This window comes from Triplophysa rosa, linkage group LG22 (assembly GCF_024868665.1).
Source record: "Triplophysa rosa linkage group LG22, Trosa_1v2, whole genome shotgun sequence".
Classification (NCBI taxonomy): Eukaryota; Metazoa; Chordata; class Actinopteri; order Cypriniformes; family Nemacheilidae; genus Triplophysa; species Triplophysa rosa.
In genome coordinates, this window is record NC_079911.1 from 2,235,836 (window position 1) to 2,261,942 (window position 26,107).

Consider the following 26,107-nt stretch of genomic DNA (forward strand, 5'->3'; position numbering starts at 1 on the left):
AAAGCTCTACTGGCAGTTCTTTTGACCTCATGTCTTGGTTTTTACTTTGATATGCATTTTCAGCTGTTGCACCCTTTATAGAGAGGTATGTGCCGCTCCAAACCATACTTATTCAATTGAATTTGGCACAGGTTAACTCCACTCGAAGTGTATAAACATCAACAAGCAAAACTAATGCTTCTGAGCTAAATTTCAAGTGTCCCAGAAAAGGGTATGAATACTTATGCAATGTACTCATTTTTGTTTTTTATTTTTAATAAATTTGCAAAGCTGTCAAAAATCAGTTTTTTGTTTTGTCATTATTGTGCATGGAGTGTAGATTAATTTAAAAAAATAATCATTTAAAGTAGTTTAAGATAATGCAGCAGCATAACAAAATGTGAATAAAATGAAGGGCGATGAATACTTTTGCAAGCCACTGTACTATATACATTGTATGCAAAAATCAGTACGCAAAATGAGTAGTTTGTCCATACCTGGTTAAAAAACAGCAACATTGCTAAAATGAGATTTTACCAAAAATCTAAATGTATTAAATATTTTCCTCACCCTCATGTCAATCCAAACCAAACCTGTATAACTTTCTTTTTTTCTGCAGATATTTTGAAGAATCCAAAACCAAACACTGTCTCCATTGACTACCATTATATGCACTCAAACCACTAAAACAAAAAATGAAAAAGAGTTTTTAACCTGTGACTGATTTTTTTAAACTTTCAATTAGCTTTCCCTTAATGATACAAAAGTGCTAAAATAATTATCTGCATCATTAAAGAGAATAGACAGAATTCAATCCGGAGGCCACATGATTTCCCCCAGCACATAATAGGGAATTCATGTTTGTGTGAATGTGATATTGTGGGTTAATGTACAGAAAAAACAAAAATAATTAATTATAGCTACTCTGAAATGGTTGTGGATCAGTGTTTATACTAGAGCTGTTGAACGAGTAGTTTAATGGTAGAGTAGGCTATTCAAGTTAAAGATAATAATGATATTTTACGGTTTTCACAAAAAAACTGGATTTGATGTTCAGTATCGACCAGACAAAAACCACTAGATGGCGATATGCACATAACATGCCAATCACCAGTAAACAGAGAGTAGACGTCACTTTGTAGTTTTACCCATGAGATCGATTGTACTGGTCTGAACACACCAAACCGGAAGAAGACAAGCAGGGCAAATTAAGGTAAATAACAATTCTCTCTCTGGACAGATTGTATGGGGATTTAATGTTATCTTAAATAGGAAATACGTTTTAAATAAGCTTATTGTTTGAGTGTAAGAGTGTTTAAGAATAGACATTATGGGTTTAAATTCAACCAGTGACGTTCACTGAACTTCACACGACGTCATCAGTTAGCACAGCAGGCTAATCACGAAACTAATTTTCTAAAGATTTATACATAATATTGAGCATAAACATGTATCTGTTTACACCGTTACGAACAATTAACATATTTTATGTAGAAAATTACTAAGACTTAGTTGTATTATAAAGCATCAAGATTAATAATATTTAACGCTACAGACATAACTTAACGGTTTTTAGATAAAGCTTTGTTGTTGTGTAATATAATGTATTTCGTATCAAATATCATGCTTTGGATTACTATTACTATAACAATATTTTAATTTAGGGTTGCCTTTAGTCAACACATCTGCAATCTGTCTACTTAGGAACAAATACCATCAACGTTTATTATTGTTATTGTCCTGTTATGAATTATGACGGATTGTTACTGTTATAGTTTACGATGGACCGTTTTTGATTTTTTTTTTCGGGCTCATTTTAATAATAAGAAACATTTGGCAAGGGACATTATTTGAATGTATTCGTTTCAGGACGTAACTTAACGTGTCTATAAAATGCTGGCGTCTGCAATGTTTATCGCCCTCAGTAGCTGTATCCAGACCGGTCTAGTTTTCCAAACGAGTGACATATGACATAATGCAGGATTGTTGGTACGTGCTTCTGGGTGCGTAAACCCAAGATAGTTCGTATGTCGCTGTCTCGCTGCAGGTTACTGCAGTTGCACATGTCCAGTTTAGTAGCTTCAGTGAACTGTTAATGTGGCTAATCCACACTGATCCAACAAATGGCAACAAACTAATTCATTATAAAGAATGTCAGTTGTTTGTTAAATCAGTGTGAATTATCCCTAAGCATCAGCCCAAATACATAAATGTAATGTATATGTAGTGTGTGTAAGAGAAACACACAGCACTATAGGGTTCATCTGCCTGCTGCAACCTCTTAAACCTGTTGCCAGATCTTTTAAACATCCAGACCAGAATACACTTCCCCCACCTATAGACATAATCAAATCAATTTGCATTAAACCGGGCATTTAAATGAAAGACCCAAGGAAGGGCATTTATCAGACACACTGGTACATTTCAAATGATACCAGACATGAGTTTTCAGAGTGGTTCTCCAGATAGAATGTGTTGTTTTGCACAGTGTTGTGAGCTGAGAGGAAGATAGGAGGGGGAGAAAAGAACTGATGTTGAATTCACAATCGTCGTATACTGTGTTCTGTTGTCTGAGATGGAGATCTATGTTGTGTGGTAGAGTCATATATGTAGACTATGATCTGGGGATGCAGTATTTTGGCCAATTATTTGAACAAATCTCAATCTTTATTGATGAGCCGTTGGTTGCAATTGTTTGAGCTAGGGCTGTCACAATTATGAAATTTGGCTGACGATTAATTGTCTATTTTAGAGCTTTGATTTTTAATTCTCACACATCTTTTATTCAGCTTTGAAACGACCATATTGTTCTGAATATAAAGACTATGTTCTTTTTCTTGGAAATACATAGGAAAAAATTGGGTCATCATACTTGAGGTTTAGGCTTTTACCTGTCAATAATACATTCGCCAAATACTTGTAAATTAAGTAAATTGATCAGATCAGGAGTGAATTGAAGCCCCCATTAAAATGCTATCAGTCATAGAAAAGCTTCTAATCTGTTTTTTTCTTACTTGCAAGACTACAATAAAAGTTTACTTCTATGTTAATGAGATTTTGGTAGACTGGTTTTCACACTGAAATAATAATAAATTGTACTGCAGGTTATTTTTATGGTATATGCTTTAGCTTTTTTTTAAAGTGATTGTGTTGTGGTGGTACATTTTACAAGTATTACCATGCTTTAGTTACAATATATACAATAAAATATACAATATGCAGATGCACTACAGCTCCCCCTAGTGTCTTCTATAGAGATGTGCAATAATTGCGATGATCTGAAACCATCGCGATGAGGTTAAACAATCGCGATGAGACGATTATTTAATAATCGTGACAGCCCTAGTTTGAGCTATCAAATACATCACCCACTGCTTATTGTGATTTTTTTGCTTTAATTTGCTTTAATGTTATTAGTAGCTTTCAACACGCTAAGAGACCACACTTTGTTTGTGATCATATGCATCGTGTGATCTCCTTGAACTGCTGCGCACTGTACTTGTTTATCTTTTTTTCTAATGTATGCACTTCAAAATATTCCATCTAGTCCTGCTGTTATATTAGCCAGAGAAACTTGTATAAAACGAGTCTCACCTTTTAATACAATTGCCATTCTTATATGGTGACTGCGATCATAGCCGTTATGCTTCATGGTTTATTGCTGCGAATAAAAGCTCACGACTGGTTAAACACGACGATACATCAATGTGAAGAGAGAGACTCGTGGGGGCAGTAACCATGGTAACCACTGGTGACTGCCTGTGGGTGTGTGCAACCATTTCCATAGTTACCGTCTCATCGGGTCCTGTGTGTGATGATGATGATGTCAAACAGCTTGCTGGACCGCCCCTTTCTCTCCTCCTCTGAGTGAGTCACAGGCTGCAGTGTGGAAGCAGTTCGCCTGTTGTCTCACGCTGATCGTCTGTTTTCTGCTGCGCTTCAGATATCAATGCGACCGGCGTCTTTGGTAGGCAGCTTGTTCTATGTGTCTGTGTTCTCTGGTTTAGCAAATCTGTCTTTTCACCTGCTGTCATCCACTGTTGTGATTTTTTTTATCAGTTTAATACGGTAAATATAGCGTTCTGTGATTATCTGTGTCCACAGCGCATGCGTAGTTATTTTACATTTTATGTGGAACCAAATGAACTGCATGCTGGAAATAGTCTAGGGTCTAGAAAGTGATTCCCTCACTTGAGTGCATCCGTGCAAATATGTTTTGAGCGAGTGTATTGTGATGCTGATTGATATTTGCAGGATGATCGATGGTGTGTGTGTTTGAAAGCATGCCGGGATCAATAGATATGGCTGTCGTGATGCTCTGAGTGGTCTCGTATGATGGTGAGTTTGAACATCTGAAGAGTGCAGATGTTTGGAACGGATTTCCTCGAAATGTAATGCTGGAAAGGGAGATGATAAGCTTTTCTTTTTATTCATAATGGCCATAAATGAATACAGCCCAAAATGATACATTCCCCTACAGACCACGCAAAAGATGATACTGTTATTATCCTACGCACTTTTAAAAGCGATTTACAGATGTGGTGTTATCTTACTCAATCATTTATTTTTTATACAATTTTAGTCTTTGTTACTGTGATATTCTCAGTGTATGCTTCACAGAACATTGAGTGGGACAAGGAGGTCTAGTATGTCAAACATGACATGATATGGTCCTAAATGGAATAAATTCTTGAAAATATTCAAGTAATTTGTGAGTTAATCACATCAAAGGCGCAGAAGTAGCTTTGCTGCTGGCGTTAACAATGGAACTTGTTAATCTTGTTTCACATGCTCGCATTTATCATAATGTTAAATAAAACAGATTTTTTTGTCCTACTGTTCTCAGAACAATTTGTGGCTTTAATATCACTATGTCGCTCATGCAAACTATTGGTAGAGGAGTTCTGTGAAAATAAGTGAATCTTAGGATCTTCTTGGAATTTTAAACGTTCAAGAACTTAATTCTGGTTTATTTCTCAGAGCAGTTTTTTTTGCATTGACTGTTCACATTATGTTGTAAATGTGATTGATTCAAGTGTAAACAGCTCTGTTTTGAACTGACCCTGCCTACGAATGTAAGGGGCTGTGTCCACCGAGACGTTTCTGCCGGCATACGGCGTGTTTTTTTTAGAGGTCGACCGATATTGGATTTTGCTGGTGTTCAGTACCTACCGATAACGATTAATTACCGATAGTTTTTTTTTAATGGTTTATTTCAAATAAAAAATCCCACACAAAGTAAATTAGCAATTAAGTGTATTTTACATCAATAAACACATTTCTTGAACCACTAAACTGTATTGTACTTTTAAATAAAACACATAAATATTAACTACATTAATAAATATTAAACTCCAGTGTATGATTTAAACAAAATTATAAGTAGGTAATTTCTAAAATTTTAATAATTTAAAACATTCTTGGCACCAAACTAGCAGAATGACGGATCTATTGTAACATTTTACAATATATACTGTCGCGTTCACATGCGTGTTTGTTTACATTAAAACGAATGTCATTAACATTAGCCGTTCCTGCTGTCTCTGTCATCTGTTTTCTGTTTTGGAGGCGGATCTCGCACGCGCACGCACAATACTCACAAATGCCTATCCATAGTTACAATAATAAAATGAAAACATTTCTGCGTGTATTTTTGTCACCATGTTATAACTTCTTAAGCTAACGTTAATAGGCTACTAATGTTAGCGCGCTCTCAGTTCTGTGGGCAAAAATACTGCTGTTCCCCATTAAATGCAGCATATAGTCAATAAATTAATTACTTTTTAACATCATGTTTACTGCAACTGGCTCTACCTTGTCATTGTGAAACTTTTAAACCCCATCTGATGTATTCCGCTCCGTGCAGACTGTGGTCTCGCGTCTCCAAACCATAAACTGTATAGCTCCAAACCAAACAGGCTGTCAGTTTTATTTCCACCTCTAGAGGTCGCTGTTTTACACTATACTCGGAACTCTCCACCTGCTTATCACAGTAGAGCTTTCCCTGCTGCGTCTGGATCAAACGCAACCAGGAAAAACTATCGGTGGGGATTATTGCCGATAGCCGATAGTTCAAATTATCATTATCGGTGCCGATTAATCGGCGCTCAGTGTTTTTTCATGCGGAGCCCGTCTGGTCACCCCCCTCGGAGAAAAAAAACAAGACCCGCAAATCCGTGGCCACAGTTTTGTAATTCGTTCCCTCAGTTTAAAAATCCGTACTCACAGATTCTAAAACTGTTCCCACAGTGTACAAAACCGTGCTCTCGGATTAATAAACTGTACCCACGAGTTTACAATCCGTGCTCTCGGTTACACTGTGGGAACAGTTTTAGAATCTGTGAGTACGGATTTTTAAACTGAGGGAACGAATTACAAAACTGTGGCCACGGATTTGCGGGTCTTGTTTTTCTTTCTCCGAGGGGTGACCAGACGGGCTCCGTATTTTCCCGCTCAGCGTATCATAGAAAAAAAATAACGGGTGGAGTTTTCAGCCGCGTAAAAGTGCCTCGGTGGATCTGGCGCCTAAATAAATAAAGTTTGCTGTCAGACATTGGTAGACATGTAGAGTGTGAAAGAATAGATCCGGATGTTATGAAAGTGAAATAATTCTTATAAAATCATGGGTGTGTCGAACATTCTGACTGAGCAACTTTCACCCAAACCAAGAGGAAGCCGGGGGGGTGTTTGTGGTTATGTGTAGTGAACAGTGTTCAACTGTTTTTTGACTACTTTTTTAATCTGCAGGTCTTCAGCAAGTTTTTGATTCGTTACAGAGTCTTTCAGCATTTCAAAGTTGCGTCTTTTAGGCATTTTGGGTTTTTTTTGGCCATATTAAGCAGCGGTTTAATGTTGCTGTGTGTTAAATGAGTCTTAGTTGGAATACACCGATGTGTAATGTTACAGATCTGTGACTGCAGCTTCAAAAACACTCCAATGAGTGTTAAAATTCCCCGGAATAATTATAAGAGCACCCAGGTAGCACTGCTCCATGTCACGATCATCCAACAGGGTCGAGGAGGAATAGCAGGGATAGCACATCTCCATCAACATCAACAAAGTATCATCCGTGCACCTATATTTTCTGGAATGTTAAAGTGTGTTCTTCCACTGTAGCAAAGCTCAATAAAACGGAAGGAAGGAGGCGGGAACCGGTGAACTTTTAACAATAAACTTTAATCAAAAATAAACAAACAATAATACGGAAGTAAAAGGCCGGCAGCCCCTCACGGCTCTCGTCCCGCCTTCCTCGCTACATACCCCCATCGCCCCTCACAGGCCGGGGGGTACCACCGCGCCTGTGCTTACTCCCCCACGGGGGCCCCTCCTTGAGAGCCCCAGTGCCTGGGGGTACGCACCGACGAGACGAGAGAACGGAGCCGGGAGCACCCCGAGCGACAGGGACGAGAGAGGGGAGAGAGGAAAAAAAAATAGTCCGGTTCCCTGACACGCTGTCGTTCGGTCCTCAGCCCAGCCGAGAGGCTCTTCCTCGCGGTGCTATGCGGTGGTGCGGGACGCTCCGGGGCGACCTGATCCTCCTCCGTCTCCTGGCGGCCGAGGGCAGCCGGCAGCGAGTTGTCCGTTCCCTGCTCTTCCCCTTTTTCCCGGTGGACAGCAGCAGGCTCCGGCCCACGGCAAACGGCCCGAACTCCTCCGCTCCCTCCTCTACGGCCGCCACCCCACCTCGGCCCAGAAGCACGGCAGCGAGGTCTTCGTCCCCCGTCGAGCTCTCTCTCTCTGGCACCACTGCTTCGGGCAGCTGCTGGCGGACGTCCTTCGTCTGCGCTGCCTGAACTCCGCAGCACCGCGAGGCCGCACGGCGGCGAGGGCTCTTCGACAGCATGTCCCTCCTTCCTCCCGGGTTTCGGCACCAATGTAGCAAAGCTCAATAAAACGGAAGGAAGGAGGCGGGAACCGGTGAACATTTAACAATAAACTTAAATAAAAAATAAACAAACAATAATACTGAAGTAAAAGGCCGATAATACTCATTATCACTCACGCCACCGGCCCCGCCTTCCTGCCCCACGGCTCTCGTCCCGCCTTCCTCGCTACATCCACCTCTTGTTTTTTTTTGTTTTCAATCTGGAAGCAGTTCTGGACTGGATATTGAAAACACTTTCCTATGTTTGTGATAGGGGCACTATATAGAACTCATTATAATTTTAAATTTTGTCCACACTGGATGTGGCGTGGTGCGATGCGACAAACCCATTAGAACAAGCCATGTTCCCAGAGTGCTTGTTCATACTGAATGATGTTAAACCTTCCAATTCCTCCTTCTTAATTGTTTTTCTCTCCATTGAAATGGGCCACATCATTTACATAATGAAACACCTATCTTCACAGAACGCGATTTATCATAAGACATGGCGACGTCTGCTTTTGCATCTCATTGATTTTATTGATGTTTCGTCTCAGCTGCTGTTGCTGTTTGTAGATGTGTTGTGATGGTGCCCCATCAGGATAAACAAGCATCACATTGAAATGTTATTAACAATCCCATAATTTAAATTTACAGTTGCTCACGGCTACTAGTCGCATCCAAATGACCTGATATCTGACAGAAAATATCTGAAATGTCTAGTTCAGGCCGCTATGGCATCATTTATCTTTCATGAAGCAACGCTCATCGCCGTCCACCCCGTGTTTCTCAGAGGAGGCAAACAGACGGTGTTGTGATGGGAATACACTTTGATTGGATTACCGTGCTTCTGCAAAGTCTCATCCTCTTTACAGACTCTGTGTATGCATTGCATGAATGTTGGGAAGGGTTATAAGAATTTGATGTAGTTCATAGTCATTCCGGAAGTTGAACATTGGGGACTTTTTCATCTGCCTATTCTCATTTCTATGGTTGGTGTTTCAGCAGGTTGTAATGGAAGTCTGATGCTGCATTGGTGACATGCTCTGGCCGTCCTGAGGGAAGCGAGGAGCCTTCTCTCTCTCTGCAGTGTTACGCTACATCTGGACCGCCCTCGTGTCGTTCGGCACACAGACAAAAGTGACGCGGGCTGTTTCAGTGGTACTTTCGAACAGATCAAGAGAGTACACGGTTGAAAGGACGGAGGAGGAATAAAGGGAAGAAGAAGAGAATCCGAGGAGCAGGAGAACCAGATGCCAGAGTTGCTGAGGATTTGCAGGACAGCAACTGATGCAGTGATTGTTTCAGCTCATTTCCGGTGTTGATCGCTCTGTACTGAAACATCCAGACAGGGATGGCTGTGCTGGGGTGCAGCTTGCTTGTCTTGGCGCTTTTCTGTCAAAGCCATGGCCACAATATCGAAAACTTCAGGGTGAAGAGGTGACACATTTTTAACAGATATGTAAAGTTTTGTTAAATGCGTCATTAGATACTTTACAGTTTTAGTACAGTTTCATACTTGAATTATAAGAATTACTTTTCAGAGTTCTGTTAAGAAAACAGACTTGTTATGTTCCTTTCTGCATCCTGTTTCATGTTCATTTAAAATAACATCTTGAGACATGTTGCGCCATGTTTGAAAAGCAGCTAGTTCTTGTGTGATGCCACTGGTTCAAACTTGTCTTGAAATGCCATTTTAAAAGAAGGCATAATGGCATTGAAAACACTCACGGGAAGTCGTATGAATTTAAAATTGGATGACAGTGAGTTACAAAATGACCTTTAAAGTCCCAGTGAATGACCGAATGACCTTTAAAGTCCCAGTGAAATAAAAAATTACAATGCTTATTTTTTCATGAAATATTGCAGCGTGTATTGTAAATAGTTTATCAATGTGGGTCATTCTCTTTTTAAAAATCTTGTGCCCTCATAAACTTTATTTAAAATCTGAAAATGCACTTCCGTCCTGTAATGACTATCCATCTTAAATGACGTAAGACGGCTTGGGCGGAGCATCCGTTAACTCCTCCCCTTCAACTGTCAGTCTGCTGCCAGTTCCATTACAAAATGCAACGGCTGTTTTAATTCTTCCAATCAATTCGCAGAGAAAGACGAAAGCCACGCCCACTATTTTACTCACTCAAAATTCTATTTTACTCGGAAATGCGTCAAAATACGGAATTAAAAACGAACGCAACTTCCGGTTCACAAGGATTTTAAGAGTTGCATTAGTTTGAAGTGCTCTGTTCAATATGATTACGTTATGTTTCACATTTTAAATGTTACAGAAAGTAAGAAGTTAAATAGTTTTTAGAGACAATATGTTTAAATATACAGTATGCATGGTCTGACTAAATACAAATCGGAGTTCAGCAAAGGTTTGATGTATCTCTAGAAAGTCTGCGTTATTGAGATGTAAAAAATACTCCATGCAGATCCCACCAAAAAGTTTTTGTTTTCTGTTAATAGGTTTCAGGACAATGCCTGGTCAGACCCAAATGACTGCTCCAATGTCAGAGAGCCTTTGGTCCTCTCCAATCCTTACAATTTTTCCCTGGATATTCGCCTACCAGGGGTGACTCCAACTGAGGTTAGAGCTCTTTATGTCTCTTTGGGTATTTAGTACTTAAGTATCATCTCTGAACCCATGCTACATGGATTTATTATTTATAATGTTTTGTGTATTTGTGGTGTTCAAAGTTGTAATTTTTCACGTCATGGTATTGATGTGGGGTTTCTGCCTGGCTGAGATCTGGACTGCATCTCTTCTCTATTGATCTGCTGTAATGCATTAGCACCACACACGCTGTTACAGATGGAACCTTATTGGTCACATGACTGATACTGGTTTCTGGAGGGCACTGACCCCTGTCACCCTGGAGAAAAAGAGAAGCTGTCCAGCCTAATGAAGATGTTTATAACAATAACAGAGAAAGGGCCGTTCCTCCAGCATATGTGTGATTGGGATTGTGTGTGTGTGTGGGGGGGGTTCTATTCTTGTTCTCAGCTCAGGTCTGTGAGTCATAGCCATGTGATTCATCTTTGCTGTAGGGAATGCTGATATATGATACCTCGCTGAAGAAATCAGGACTTGCATCATTGATCAGACAATAACTTGCAGGAAAAATTAACAAAATGAAAATTCTGACATGTGTGTAGAACACAAATAGTTGTTTGTAATGGATGGCAGTGCATTAACACTGTTTTGAGTACATGGGGCTATTCACTGAAGCATGTGTTGTTTTCCTTCCAAGCGAGATGAGAACACTTTGTTCTTGGATTGTTTCCTTTTTAAAGGCACTAAAACAAAACCATTGTCCACTTTCTGTTGTTTTTCAAAAGATGTATGAACCAGGGATGCATTCATAGTGTTTTCCTTTGGAGCATGTGCTGATCCATTGTTTGCGACTCCATTAGGGCTTTTGCACCCGGAAAATGTTTTTGTAGTTCTGGAACACCTTTTGGAGGGACAAAATTAGCTCCTTATTCGAAATAGGGTCTAATCCAGCAAAATAGGAATTATCAGTCTGGCTTCCTAAATTTTTTCCTCCAAATCAAAAATGACATAGTTATGGAATATTGCTGTGTTTATTATAAATGATTTGTCTGTGCAGGTCATTTTTTTATTCATGTGCCTTCATAATCTTTAATCAAAATCTATATTGACCATCCAATGGAGAGGCTTCCAACAATCCAATAAAATCCCAAAGAATGAAATTAAGCCTGTCCTACATTTTTCTTATTCCATAACATAACATCACACTTAAGATATACGTCATCATTTGAAGAAAACAGAATCACAACTTCCGTTTCATGTCGTCATTAAAAGATGAATAACAATGCGTTCGACCTATTAAAATGCATTTCTTGTCTTTTTTGGGGTGTGTTCTGTTTGTCTTTTGCCTGTGTAAATGGTGAACTGCACTGGTTTTAGAGATGCTAATAGATGTTTTATACTCGGGCTGCAGTTTTGTGGCCTGTGCTAAAACACTTAACCTTCAGCCTCTGATGCACCAGTCCTATGAGCAAAAAGTACAGCTCTGCCCTAATGATAAAAATATCTTATCTTACACTCCACACTAAAACCCCTAATAAAGGAATACGTGATGTTTTCTAAATAATAAACAATAATCATAAGTACTATTTTGCTGTTTTGTAAATCGTCTGAATGAGATGCCTATCTGTGACAGAAACTTTCTAATACATGTATTGTTTTTCTGACAGTCTGACAGCTATTTCTGTATGGCTGTTCCTGTCCCCACATCACGGGACGCATATATAGGTGAGTAGAGAAAATAGAATTGTATTTTATATTTTATAACATGATCCCAATAAATATTCAGTCTTTTGAAATTCATTAAAAAAAGTGCTTATTCTGATCAAGCTCATAGTAGTTTTACAGATCTAATCCTCATTTTGAGTTTCTGTTTAATGTCACAGGCCTTTGTTTGCTCAAACACACTCATCCCAGCCTTGATATTGAAACATGGCCTTGTCACGGCTCATATGGACAGAATGTTTGTCGAGCTCAAACAAAGTGATATTTACTGACCGACCGCCCACAGTCTTCTCCCAACACTCACAGTCAAAAAATGCATGTTAATCAGTTGTATTGGACACTTCTGTCAGTCTGTGTGAGAAGCTTTTTTGTGAGAAACAGGATTAGTAATGGAAGAAGTGATGTAATCTGATAATCAGAATGTTCAAAAAATCAAAACGTAAAAAATGTTAAAGCTGCCCTAACACGCGGTTTCTGCCAATCTCATATTAATCTTGAGTACCTATAGAGTAGTATTGCATACTTCGTATCTTCGAAGAGTATTTAGTTTTATCACATTTATAAAAGATAGATACAGCTGTACGATTATTTCCGAAAGCATACGGCTCGTGCAGGGGGAGGGGTAGGCTGAACTAAAGCACGTGTGCACCTATTGCCAACAAAACACAGACATCAGTTTCACTCACCGCATGCGATTCATGTCCGGCATCTTTTAGCGTTGGGACGGCTCCATATCTCGTGGGCCTAGTGGTTAGAGAGTCGGACTCGTGACCAGAAGGTTGCAGGTTCGATTCTCAGGGCCGACGGGTAACGACTGAGGTGCCCTTGAGCAAGGCACCCTACCCCTACTTGCTCCCCGGGTGCTGCAGTGATAGCTGCCCACTGCTCCGGGTGTACGTGTGTTCACGACTTGCTGTGCGTGTGTTCACTACTCTCTGGAGGGGTTAAATCACATTTCGGGTATGGGTCACCATACCTTACAAATAGGTCACTTTCACTTTCATATATCAGTTTCAAACGATCTCCAAATCCAGCGTTATATCCACCTTTTATATAACATTCATCACCCAAATGCAGTGAACAAACAAACACCTGAACTTCGCGAATGTGTGCTCTCTCACTCTCTCCTGCACACAAGTGAAAGTGACGTCTGCGCATGCTCCTTCTCCTGCTCTCCTTGCTGCGTGCTTTTCCGGGAGAATTGTCCAATAAGGGACTAAGAAAAATTGTTATGAAACAGTTTTATATGTTCGAAAAAAACTTTCCGAAACCTGTACGATCGCTGGGGGGGTGTATCGAGCACAGAAATACTACGTAATACGCCCAACTCGTTTTTTGACAAGTTGACCATGTTAAGCACGAGAAGACTGCACGTTTAACATTGTAAAGAAGACAGAATGCATGACACACCGTTGCACCTCCCCTTTAAATAATCACAAGGTTATTTGACCTCAGTTGTGCCATCATTTTGATGAAACCTTCATAAATTAACAGATGCCTTTGTGGTCAGAAATACTACTATGTTTGCCATATTAAATATAAAAAAGTATCCCTATACAAGTATGATTTGTGTGGTATTATTCCAATCTCATAAAGCTTGTTAATAAAACATTTAGGGGCGGTTTCCCGGACAGGGATTCGTTTAAGACAGGACTAGGCCTTGGTTAAATTAGGATATTTAAGTCCTTTTTAAAATCATACTTTACAAAAAAACATCTGGTGGGCATCTTGAGACAAAACAATCACACTGATATATTTTAAGATATGTCAGTGCAAGTTGTTTTCGACACTTTTAACATTTAAGTTAGTCTGGGACTAGGCTTAAGCCCTGTCCGGGAAACCGCCCTTTAATGTTTGTTCTTTAATACTAGGAAATTACATTCCTCATTTACATTCCTTGGTATTCTTGATGCTTTATGCAATGTTTCCATTCCTGTTTGTGCATCAAAGCTGTATTGATCAAAATGAAGCAAGTGATGTAAGCTTCTGTAGAACTTTTTTGTTTGTTTGGGTTTGTTATATGTGCAGTAATACAGTGCGGTAGTACTTCACTTCATTCTCAATCAAATCTGGATTGTGTCACTGACTAAAGATATTACTTCAGACTTTCTTGCTCTTTTCAGTGGACTTTGTGCCGCATGCCAGTATGGACACTGCCCACCACATGCTGTTATATGGCTGCAAAAAACCTTATGCCACCAAAGGCTACTGGTGAGTCACATTTGATGTTAAAGTACTTTTTGCTATCCCAGCTTCATTTGTCGCTTCATTTTCCCAGAAAGTGTAAACTCTGAGTGGTATCAAAACATTGATATTTGGTTGAGAATTCTGTCTTGGAAAAGAATCATTGTTCTTGCCATTCTTAGATTTACAAAATTTTGACTGTGTTACTGTTTTCAAAACCCCAGAGACCCTAATAATGTCTATTAAAACTCAGTTCAGTTTCAATTTGCTAAACCAGTAGAAGTTCAGTTTTTCTTGTTTTTTTAGCAGGGTTGAATGAATACAAATTGAGGGAATGTGTTTTAGAGTTCGGTGTAAAGGTCAGGTTGGACTTAACTGTGACACTGCTGCACTGTTACCAAAACAAGCATAGAATTCCCCAAAAGAGAAAGAGACACACTAATAAACCTGTTACTATGGCAACGATTCATGCCTTGACAACAGCATCCACACTGACAAAAGGGAAGATGTTGGGTTTCTCATTTATTCTTCAGCTTCCATAGGCACCGTGGTAAGACACCAAATTAATCTTGAATTTTTATAGGGACACTGTACGTTTATTTTACCGCGGACTCGCTTCATGCTGTATCCCCCTGCCTCTTTATTTTTCAGTTCTCAGGTCTTATCAATAATTCATCATCCCTACACTGCAGGGCGTCTCCAGCGCAGATGTCATTAGACATTTGTAGTGTGAGAGCTGTGAGGTTTCTGAGGCTCTGGGGTTCAGCAGGGGGTGTGAAAGTAGGCCAGACATTTCAAACCCAAATCCAATAAATTGAGCTAAGTCAGCCACGGCTTTAGCCTCTAGGAATTAGAACGATGCATTAAGTCGTGACTAAACAATGCGATTTTTAGCTCTGGTTCTGATGATTTTTTAGACGTTATGAATCATTTAACCATACTTATTTTGGAAGTAACCTAAACAAAAAAGGTCACATTTTATTTTAAGGTCCAGTTCTCTGTTTTAGTAAACTATTAACTACGACTTTTGCTTAGTTAACTCTTAATTTGTTGCTTATTAATAGTTAGTAAGGTAGTTGTTAGGTTTAGGTATTGGGTAGGATTAGGGAAGTAGAATATGGTCATGCAGAATATGTGCTTTATAAGTACTAATAAACAGCCAATATGCTAATAATAGGCATGCTAATAAGCAACTAGTTAACAGTGAGAATTGGTCCTTATACTAAAGTGTTACCCAAAAATAATGTGTTGGATTCGCAAATCATTCTAATATAGTGAATGTTAAGGAATATTTTGTATACCTTCATGCCTGGGCCCACCCTAAATCATCAATTATGCGAAAGCCGCCACCCATTTAGGATTTTTTTGGCTTACATTGCATTATACTATACATTTGTTTCTAAGTATGTGCAATCCCTGGGATCGAACCCATGACCTTGGCGTTGCTAACACCATGCTCTAACCACTGAGTTACAGAAAAGCTTAGAAACAAATATATAGTATAATGCAATGCTTTGGATAAAAGCGTCTGCCAAGTGCATAAATGTAAATGTAAAGCTCAGAGGTTAGTGACTTATTTGACTAATACTGATGAATAAACATCCTATAAGTTAAGGTTAAGGCTTTTAAATAGTAGTCCCTCACTAGTTTTATAATAAAATGATGTTGGTATGAGCCACCACCGTAATATAAACAAATACAAAATAAAACAAAGCGAAAACAACATGGCATTTTGGGGTTATGGAAACAAGAGTTACCATGGTGAATACATAATACTAACATGAACCATAGGCGTAATTTGCGGGTGGGACATGTCCCCACCACTTTTTGGAAGAAATTAAGAAATGCTTGTGGAAGGTGTTTAGGGGCCATTAACATCTAAAACGCTTGGAAAACACAGGATGAGCTACTTTCTCACCATCTCCCGTTGCTCACACTCATAAGTTATATTTGTGGAAGACAGAGACTTCAGAAAACGTGGCCAGTATAAAAATACGTGCATCATCCGCACTCACGGTGCTTGCTTGTGCATCCAAGCACAAAAACGCGTAAACCAATCAACAAGTGACTTTTTAGTCGTAGGAATGAAGTGTTTTTAAGTGTAATGCAGAAAAACATTTAGAATTGCGTTGTTTTTTGTGGTTGTTGTTGTTTTTTAGACTGTACACTCCGCGACCCACTTAGAACGGTCTTGCGACCCACCAGTTGAGAAACATTAAAGCTGTTGAAATCATAATGCTTTTGCTGTATTTGGTTATTTGGTTTGGTTATCTGCACATAAACGCATTAGTGTTTGTAATGACTGTTGTGTGTTCAATCACTCAGGGATTGTGGGAAAGAGCTGGGGACGTGTCAGGATCAGGCCAAGATCATGTACGCTTGGGCCAGAAACGCCCCTCCAACCAAACTACCCAAAGGTGCTTCCTCTTCATCATCTCTCTCTTTCTGTTTGTTCATGTCTGTTAGAAAATGCTTCACATTTAGGCTGTCAGATTATTTTACTTTATGATTTTAACCTGTGTTATTGTAATTGGTCATCAGTTGAAAAGAGTAGAAACAATAAAGGCGCTCTTTTTTTTCAGATGTTGGATATAAAGTTGGAGCCGATTCCAGGATAACCTACTTTGTGCTGCAAATTCACTATGGTGATGTCGGTAGTTTTAGAGGTGAGCACCTGTAAAGACCTGCATCTGCTTACTAAGTCTCTAAGAATTGCTTTGGTGACAGTTTAGGGGTGTTATTGAATTGATGAAATAAATGAAATTATACAGTTTTTAACTGTATTTGACTATTATTCCTGACTGATGTGTTTTTGAGTATGTGTTTTATTCTTAACTGATGTGTCATGTCTTGTATTATTGTAGATCATCATAAAGACTGCTCAGGACTTACTTTAAAAATGACTTCCAAACCGTAAGTTTTTTCAACCAGATCTGACATAGTTTGAGTGCATTAGATAAAATATCAAAGCAAATGCCCATTTTATGTCAGACATATTCTCAGAACCGGATACTAAAAAACCTTCAACTGAGATGAATGTTGTGTCTTCTCTGCAGACAGCCCTTTATTGCTGGCATGTATCTGATGATGTCTGTGGACACTGTTATCCCTCCAGGAAAGAAAGGTATGAATGTCTGTCAACACACTGATACTGACGCCCCTCCATAATGTTTGAGCAGATTATCCTTAATTTTCCTCAATGCTCCACAGTTTTAGTTTTTTATCAATCACAAATATCATACATTTTAGTTTAAAGATGTATTTTTTTCACGTGCTCTGACAGACTGCCATCTTCAGTTCCTCCTTGTTTTGGGTGCATATGAATGGCATTCAAACAGCTCAGTTGGGTTTTGATTGGGGGAACGATTTGGCCAGGCGGTATTTGCCAGATTTTGCCTTTAAAGATGAGAATAATGCAAGCTTGTATCCCAGTTAGATTCTTTTGTTCATCTTGCTTTTTGCCAATCAGTGGTTTGCATCTTGCAGTGCAGCCTCTGTGTTTCTGTTCATAAAGACTTGTGAGGCCAGTGGTTACTGACACGTCTACACCCGCCTCTGGAACAGTCTTCATTACTTTTCTTCTTTATAATGAGAATTCTCCTGTCTTTGCTTGTGGGCTTCTTTTTGTGATTTCAGTGTTGTACTTTTTAAAGGGATATTTCACCGGCCAATCAAATCCCCATATTTTACTCACCCTCAAGGCATCCTAACTGAATATGGTTTTCTTCTTGAAGAATAAAGCATTCGAAGTTATAATACCACGTATCATTTTACTTCCAAGCGGTATAATGGGAGTGAATGGGCGTAGACTTTTTGAAGCTCCAAAAAGTGCATCCATCGATCAAAGAACTGCTCGACACGGCTCTGTGGTCTTAAAAAAGGTCTTCTGAAGCGAATCGATGCGTTTGTTTAAGAGAAATGTCCATATTGAGAGCGCTATTAACGTTGATGTCTAGCTTCCGTTATCCCTCGACTGCACATGAACCTCAGGCTTGTTTTTCTGGCAAACGAGAGTGACGAAAGCTTCCGCGCAGAGGTGATGGTATCCTATTGGATCAAAACGAAAAATGCCACTGTCGTCACTGGAATTTACGACACGCCTGCTTCACTTGCCGGAAAAACATGGGGAAATTTTGATTTACCGGTGGAATAGCCCCTTTAATAATGTTCAGACAGTAGATTTAGGTAAGAAGCCTGAGAATGTAACCACACTGAGATCTTATTTAGTTAATAGGAGTTAGTTGATTAATAAAACCTACTGATGGCATTAGCATTACATTTTCTTGACATTGCCAGTTGCGTAAAAGTCAGTAGCCTTACATTTTTTCACATGTTTGAAAGATTATATTGATATTTCATGTTTTTTTTTTTCAGTTACTAATGCAGACATTGCTTGCGCATACTCATCGTTCCCCATGTATCCGTTTGCCTTCAGGACACACACACACAGCCTTGGTGAGTCACTGCATTTATTTCATTGTTTTAAAAGGAGGTTCACCCAAAATTGTATTTGAAGTTATTATTTTGTCAGACAGGTGTTGTTCTAAAGAAGTACAAGAAGTACTCTTTCTTCAAAATAAAAAATGTCCTTCTTTACAAAAGCAGTGAACAGCGGCCATCATTTTGACTATAGGAGAGTTTTGTTAAAACGATATGAGTCGTTCACAGATGTTCACTGTATAGAAAAGAGTGAAGTCATTTTCAGTCTTGGCACATTCCTTTTATCAGAGCATGATTAATGTTGTGAGTTTTGATTTTCAGGTAAGGTTGTCAGTGGGTACAGGGTTCGAAATGGACAGTGGACACAGATTGGACGACAGTCTCCACTGCTGCCACAGGTACATCCTTAATAAATGCATGTTAGAAGAAGGTTTAGTACATCGAGAGGGATTAGTTTGGATCCATGCCGCATATACATTTAAAACAATAAAGAATTTCAAAACAGAATTTGAGTTAACAAAATAGTTTGTACCCCCACAAGCCACTTGTTGGTTATTTATTTTCCCCTCATATCTGGATTGGATTCATTTTTGTTATGGATTTTTAGGATAAATGATAATAAAATGTATAAATACAAATTAACATTGATCATGAATGCAATACCTACTACTGCAGTGTTACAATATTGAACCATATTGTTAAAAAAAAAATTCCTAGAAAATATAACAACCCAAATTTAGTTCAATAGTACACTTGTATGTCTTTTATTCAGTTCCTGAAAATATGATGTATTATTTAGTCAAATAAAACCTACTCATTTTTTTGTAAATCTTTTTAGGGCCCCAGAAATGCAAGTGCAGGCATGTGTGTATGAGATGGATGTTGAAAAGCTCCAGACAGATTCTGTGTGGATCTGATCTTGTGTTTTTGTGTCTTTTGAAAGATAATGCGATAGAAATAAAACTAGGTTTACTTGTTTTCAGGCTTTTTATCCAGCGGCCAATGCCATTGATGTTAAAGCTGGAGACACACTTGCTGCCCGTTGTGTCTTTACAGGAGAAGGACGAACCACAAAGACACGTATAGGGTAAGTCTTTGTTTTTGTTGATGATAATATTATGGTATTGTACCGTTTATGATGCAGCTTAATATGTATTAATACAGTATGTGTTTTAAAATGTGTAACTGTGATGCCAATATTTTAGTGCATGTCTAGCTAAGAGAGATTTCACCTTTTGTTTTTGTTTCATTCATCCTCATGTAGAGTAACTGAGGCAGTAAGTGTGTTGACTGACTGATGCAAGTGTGTGCGTGCTTTTGACTTTTGCAGCATCTTTTCTTCTCTCTCTGCATGATTTGCCGTTTGAAAATGCATATCCACAAAGCGTGTACTTCAGAGCTGTTCTCTCTTTGATGTTTAAGTCTGGTTAAACACACAGGATAGGCCTGCTCTCTATTGTCACTGTGATTCTTCATATTTGACCGTGACTGTGGGTGGGTGTCTACGTGCAGTTCATTATTCCTGTTACCATGGTGATAGGGAGAGTACATCATATTGTATGCATTGACGCATCTTCCAGAAAGTGACCACCCCCCCCCACACACACACACTGGTCCACTAGATATGAATGTGATCATTAGATTGGTTGCCATGGAAACAAAAAAAACTTCACAGTTCGTGGCTTTGAAAGAAAGTCCTCAATGTTTACAAGCTCAGATCAACATGACGTCTTCTCATTATATAACTCTATCACCTGGTGTGAAGCACCTGAGTTTTAGACAAAAAGGCTTATCATGTTCATGTTCAAAACTGTGAATCTTTACTGTAACTTTGTCCTATTTGTTGCACTAAATTGTTTGTCTGGTCTTCAGTTTTGGGTTATGTTTAATGATATTTTGTGTGTGCGCACCCCTATTCCTCATTGCCTCTTGGGGATCAAAAAGTTGTAAACTGAACTAAACTAATACAAAACAATAAAATAACTAACATTGAAAACTACAGGGACAGTGTTAGAGCACAGCACACACCACCTCCGCTAGTGGTGGTCTGTTGGTGTGCCGAGATGATGTTTGTTGGTTGTTAATGTTGGTTGTCTTCTCTTTCAGCGGCACCTCTAATGATGAGATGTGTAACTTTTACATCATGTACTACATGGACAACACACATGCTGCGCCTTACATGGACTGCATGGACCACGGCAGTAGTGAGCTGTTCCAGAAAATTCCTCCTGAAGCAAACGTTCCTATTTCTGTCAGTCCAGACAACATGATGTCCATGATGCACAAGTCAGTTCCTCATGAAGGTACCGTCCAAAAACAGACCTTTTTCTGCATACACACTATGTGATGCAACCACATTTGGTAGTTCACCATTTAAGTCGTTTTTTTATTTAATCATGACTAATCATATGCAATATAAAAGTTTTTGCATAATATTTGTGTGTGTACTGTGTATAACAATTATGTATTTATAAATACACACGCATTCATGTATAATTTTAAGAAACGATTAATCGCATCCATAATATAAGTTTGTGTTTACATAATATATTTCTGTGTACTGTGCATATTAATTTTGTATTTATAAACGCATACATGCATACATTTAAGAAAACTATACAATTTAAAAATGAATAAACGTTTAAATATAATTTCAATTATTGGTAAATATAAATAAATATTTCGGTCACACTTCAGAATAGGGGGCAATTCCTGCTATTAACAAACCATTAACTAAGACTTTTTCCCCAATAAACTCTTAATTTGTTGCTTATTAATAGTTAGTAAGGTAGTTGTTAGTTTAGGTATTGGGTAGGATTAGGGATGTAGAGTATGGTCATGCAGAATATGTGCTTTATAAGTACTAATAAACAGCCAATATGCCAATAACAGGCATGCTAATAACAACTAGTTAATAGTGAGAATAGCGTTAACAATAAAGTGTTAACAATATTTCTAAACATTTCCTTAATGTATATACTTGTATGTGTGTGTTTTTGTGTTTATAAATACAATATTAATATGCACAGTACACAGACATGCATTATGTAAACACAAACTTTTATTATGGATGCGATTAATTGCGATTAATTGTTTGACAGCCCTAGATAAAGTATATTTATACATTAAAAATGTGTAATTATTATAAAAGTTATATATAAATGTAAAAATGTATATACACATGTAAATTTGTCGTAAATATATTTGGGCTGTCAACGTTAATGCGTTAACACGCGCGATTAATTTTAAAAAGATTATTTAAAAGAAATATTTAACGCCATTAAGGCAACATCCGTTTTCTCTGTCATCATTGTCTAGCGTTACATTATATAATCACACTTTTATTAATATAAAGGCCTTTAAAGTATTTAGACGCGATTTGAAATGGTTGTATTGACTCGTCCAGTATGGATTGACAGTTTCTGGCTGTGGAACATGGCTCAAGGCGACAGCGGTCCCGTCTGGTGTACACATGGGCTAAAGGCTGCGTCAGAATCTGTCAGACAGCGCACCAGTATTAACTTGAATGAACAAAAACACACAAGATTATGCCAGAAAGCACATTTTGTCTAGTATTAAGTATTGAGTTAAATAAAGTCTTAAATGAATGCAAAGAGTAGTGAAAATAGGAAGCGCATTAGACCTGCTTTTTAAAGGGGCTGCGTTTTTAAATGTGCTGCTGTGATTCCTGTCACTAATGTTAATCAAAGAACAAAAGAAAAGAAGAAATCAATGTGATTTTGTAGCTTTAATGAGTATTATTCTGTATTTCATATATTTAGCAGTAAAGACTGTAAAGCAGGGGTCTTCAACCGGGGGTCCGCGGTGGAACTGCAAGGGGTCCGCTAATTACTGTTTACTCACAGGCAACTTTTTGTTAAAAATGTAAAGCATGGGTACAGAAATATTACAAACAATGTTCTCTTTAAGCTGCGCACGTGCGCGGCCACGCTGACTCATTGAAGCTCCCGCGCATTGCAATTTTAACCTGCGTGCGTGCAGACAAAAACATGCATTCAGGCATCAGAAGCAAGCAATGGAAGAAACGTTACATCTGCATCATAAAAACCGGTAGGGTTAGAATCAGTGCATTCTCTGTCTCCCTTCCGATAAAAGTATGCATGAAAGGAGTTGCGTGCAAATAAAGTGCATTCTCATATGTTTCTGAACTTCTGTTCACATTTGTTAAAGCTGTAAAGCGCTAATTTGACAGCCAAATGACACCACACCGCTTCTGCATTGTAAACTCTGACAGAACTATCTTACGTGTTTAAAATCAATGAAATGCTCACATCAAACAAGTTGCCCCTATTGCATCATGTTGCTCTCCTTAGTCTGATATGATGTAGGGCTGTGTATTGGCAAGTGCCTCCCGATACGATACATAACACGATAGATGGGTCACGATACAATATATTGCTATGTGTTTCGATACGATACACATTTGCGATATATTGCAATACTTTTAATAGAAAATGTGAAAAGTAGAGCTAGAAATACAACATGCTGTCCACCACCTGGGATTTTCTGTAAGGATAAGTGTAAAAACATCCCTTACCTCTGCAGAGTGGCCATGATGTGCGATGCATGGAGCTTTAGATAAGAGGTTTAGGTTCTCAAACTGTGGATTGCGCCCCTCAAGTGGGTAGCACAGGGGAATAATTAGGTAATAAGGTGGCTCACGCAAGTCACTTTGTTGTGGTGCATTACACAGGGTTTGACATTATGCATTGTCATGTGGTTGTCCATCAGACAAGTTAATTTGACATTCACTTGTCCGAGTACAAAAATACTTGTCCAAAGATTAAAAAAAAAGATATTTCATTTGAATTATAATATAATATAATCAATATAATTGTTTCGGATTTAGATTGGTCAAGTTTGCTTCTAAGCATTTTAACTAGTGTCCGCTTTGGCCGCCTGAATTTGGCTATAGGCCTACTCTCCGTGACTGCTATAAAACAAAGGCAAGCAGTAATTATTATGTTAAGGCTAAATTAACTTTTTTTGCACATAGCACTGGTGCTAGAGAGGTTTAAAGTTTGGTAGCACAGGCAGAAATGTGCAAGTGTAGTTCAACATGAATAGGCAGATAACTGACAAAAGACATTAATGTTACATACAGATGGATAAATTAGGGCCATATATAATTTTTAGATTACCTAAATTTGTTTTAATATTTCTAAGTTCTGTGTTTTTCCTTTTTTACTATACAATAGTGGTATATTTGTCCACATAAATTACTGTAGGTTACTATAGTATTTACTATAGTAAACTGCAGTAAAAATTCTTACTATATTGTTTTTGAACTTTACTATAGTATACAGTGTTTATCAATTTACTACAAGGGCACTTCAATTTTCAATAGTACACTACAGTATTTTTTGTCTGAGTGTTCAATTTAACGGGACTTTTATTTTGACGGGTCTTTGGGAAGACGCTTGTTTGCAGATAGCTTCAATCAAACACTAAAACGTTCGTAAAATAAACTCTCAGAGCAACTCTGGAGATGAAGTTCATGTGTTCATATCATCATACAGTGCAGCGCAGATAAATACTCGACCATCACTCGTGTTGTATGTTAAACTGTGCACATAATTCACTCAGACACCCAGAACAGCCAGATGACATTTAAATAACAGGATTCCTCGTCCGCGTGAACTCAGTGCGGTGCGCCATTGATTATTGTCACACACAAACAAGCACAACCACGACAAACATGCAGCTCTGTCTAATGCACATATTCTTATTATTCTACATATACTGTATGTCGCACTGTTTTTTTTTTTCAAGTTACTTGTCCGGCAGGGCAAGTAAAATTCTCTCTCACTTGCCCATACAAAACATTTACTTGTCCCGGACAAGCGTTAATGTCGAGCCCTGATTACAGTTAAAACACTGAACATGGGCAGTATAAAACCCCTGCTTCATCCGTGCTGTAAGTGCGCTGGTGTCACATCCGTGAAAGCACAATAAATGTCATTGTTACTTTTCTTAATAAACTTTATGTCTAATGCACTGCAGTAGCCAAGTGACTTGTGTCATGACTTGTGAAGCCTACAAACAGCATTATTTTATATAACTCAATACTCCATGACTTATTTTGAAAACCAGAGCACACCCACACATCAGCTCTGAGAGCTCCAAGCATTCTTATATTTTTTACCATGCTCACTTCCACTTACTTTTGGCTGTATGTATATGACATGATTAAAAAAAATTATCGATAGTAGAGGTATCACTATCGATACACTATTGAAAAAAAAAATATTGTGATAGTTACATGTATCGATATTTTTGCACAGCCCTAATGTGATGCTCTGCAGAGAAAAACTTGTGTTCATTTTCGTGTAACAGCCGCGACAATGCTGATCCACGAGAAAGACAACGGAGCGCACAATTATAAAATAGCGGTGTGTTCTATAACACACAGAGAAGTGGAAGAAATGCCTGATTTTACAACAGAATGCATCAATTTGCATTTATTGTCGTATACCTTATGCCTCTGATGCAACCTACTGAATACACAGAGTAGCTCAGAGTATCAGTTGTATTAAATGAGTAGTTCACTTCAAAATTTGCCCCCATTGACTTTCCATAGTCATTTTTATTCCTACTATGGAAAGTCAATGGGGGCAAATTTTGCAGTGAGCAACTCCTTTAAGAGCTTCATGTGTTTAGCACATATACAGTATGTTTAGTTTAGATATAATCCTGTATGATCATTTAGCCTAATTATCCTCATTAGCCCCCTAGGCCTATATGTATTTATGAGCAGTGTTCTTTTATTTTGTATATTTCCTTTACCAGTTTTAGCAGCAATTTACCAGTAAGTAGTAAGGTTCTTGTAAATAGTAAAGTGTAGAAGCCATGTGTTTGTTGTATTTATTACCATTTGCATTACCATAATTTACAAACATAAAACTACAAACATAAACTATAGCTAGTATAATGAAACTATGGTACTTTTAGTTGCTGTGGTTTTACTAAAGATTATTAATTGGAGTATGGTTCCTATATATAGAAAATGGTAAATATGTGGATACTGTGGTTTTACTGCAAATACCATCCCTGCTGAAAAAAAACAATACATTTTTTAATTAGAATGAGATTTTTAAATTAAATTCCTGTTTGTAGTGTGTTTTGGGTTTTATTCCAATATTTACCTTTTTTTTATTTTATATTTACCGTTTAGCCGTTATGCCAATCATTTTCATGACAATGTTTCTACGATCTTTGACTGATCGTAACCCACAGATGATTACACCACACTTTAACATGTGCCTTTTTCGTCTTTTATTGTTCTATTTGTCTTTTTAGAGCGCTATCAACGGTGTAGCAGCGCCTACGTTTACATTAGT

The 26,107-nt window shown here is 38.3% G+C and overlaps 1 protein-coding gene across 5 annotated transcripts in view; it reads left to right on the forward strand.

Moving 5' to 3' along the window:
• The first annotated feature begins 1,098 nt into the window (after positions 1–1,098).
• Positions 1,099–26,107, forward strand: part of pam (peptidylglycine alpha-amidating monooxygenase) — a 47,729-nt gene continuing 22,720 nt past the window's right edge. For 2 of the 5 annotated variants that reach the window (XM_057320859.1, XM_057320863.1), the window contains exons 1-13: positions 3,827–3,946; positions 8,849–9,283; positions 10,313–10,433; positions 12,068–12,125; positions 14,246–14,333; positions 16,632–16,723; positions 16,889–16,972; positions 17,171–17,219; positions 17,363–17,430; positions 18,681–18,761; positions 19,068–19,144; positions 19,730–19,833; positions 20,853–21,049. In XM_057320859.1, coding sequence (XP_057176842.1) covers positions 9,198–9,283; positions 10,313–10,433; positions 12,068–12,125; positions 14,246–14,333; positions 16,632–16,723; positions 16,889–16,972; positions 17,171–17,219; positions 17,363–17,430; positions 18,681–18,761; positions 19,068–19,144; positions 19,730–19,833; positions 20,853–21,049 — 1,105 coding nt within the window. In that variant the 5' untranslated portion in view covers positions 3,827–3,946; positions 8,849–9,197. Of the gene's footprint in view, positions 1,193–3,826; positions 3,947–8,848; positions 9,284–10,312; positions 10,434–12,067; positions 12,126–14,245; positions 14,334–16,631; positions 16,724–16,888; positions 16,973–17,170; positions 17,220–17,362; positions 17,431–18,680; positions 18,762–19,067; positions 19,145–19,729; positions 19,834–20,852; positions 21,050–26,107 lie in introns of those variants that run through there. The other 3 variants (XM_057320861.1, XM_057320862.1, XM_057320860.1) reach the window with 3 other exon arrangements.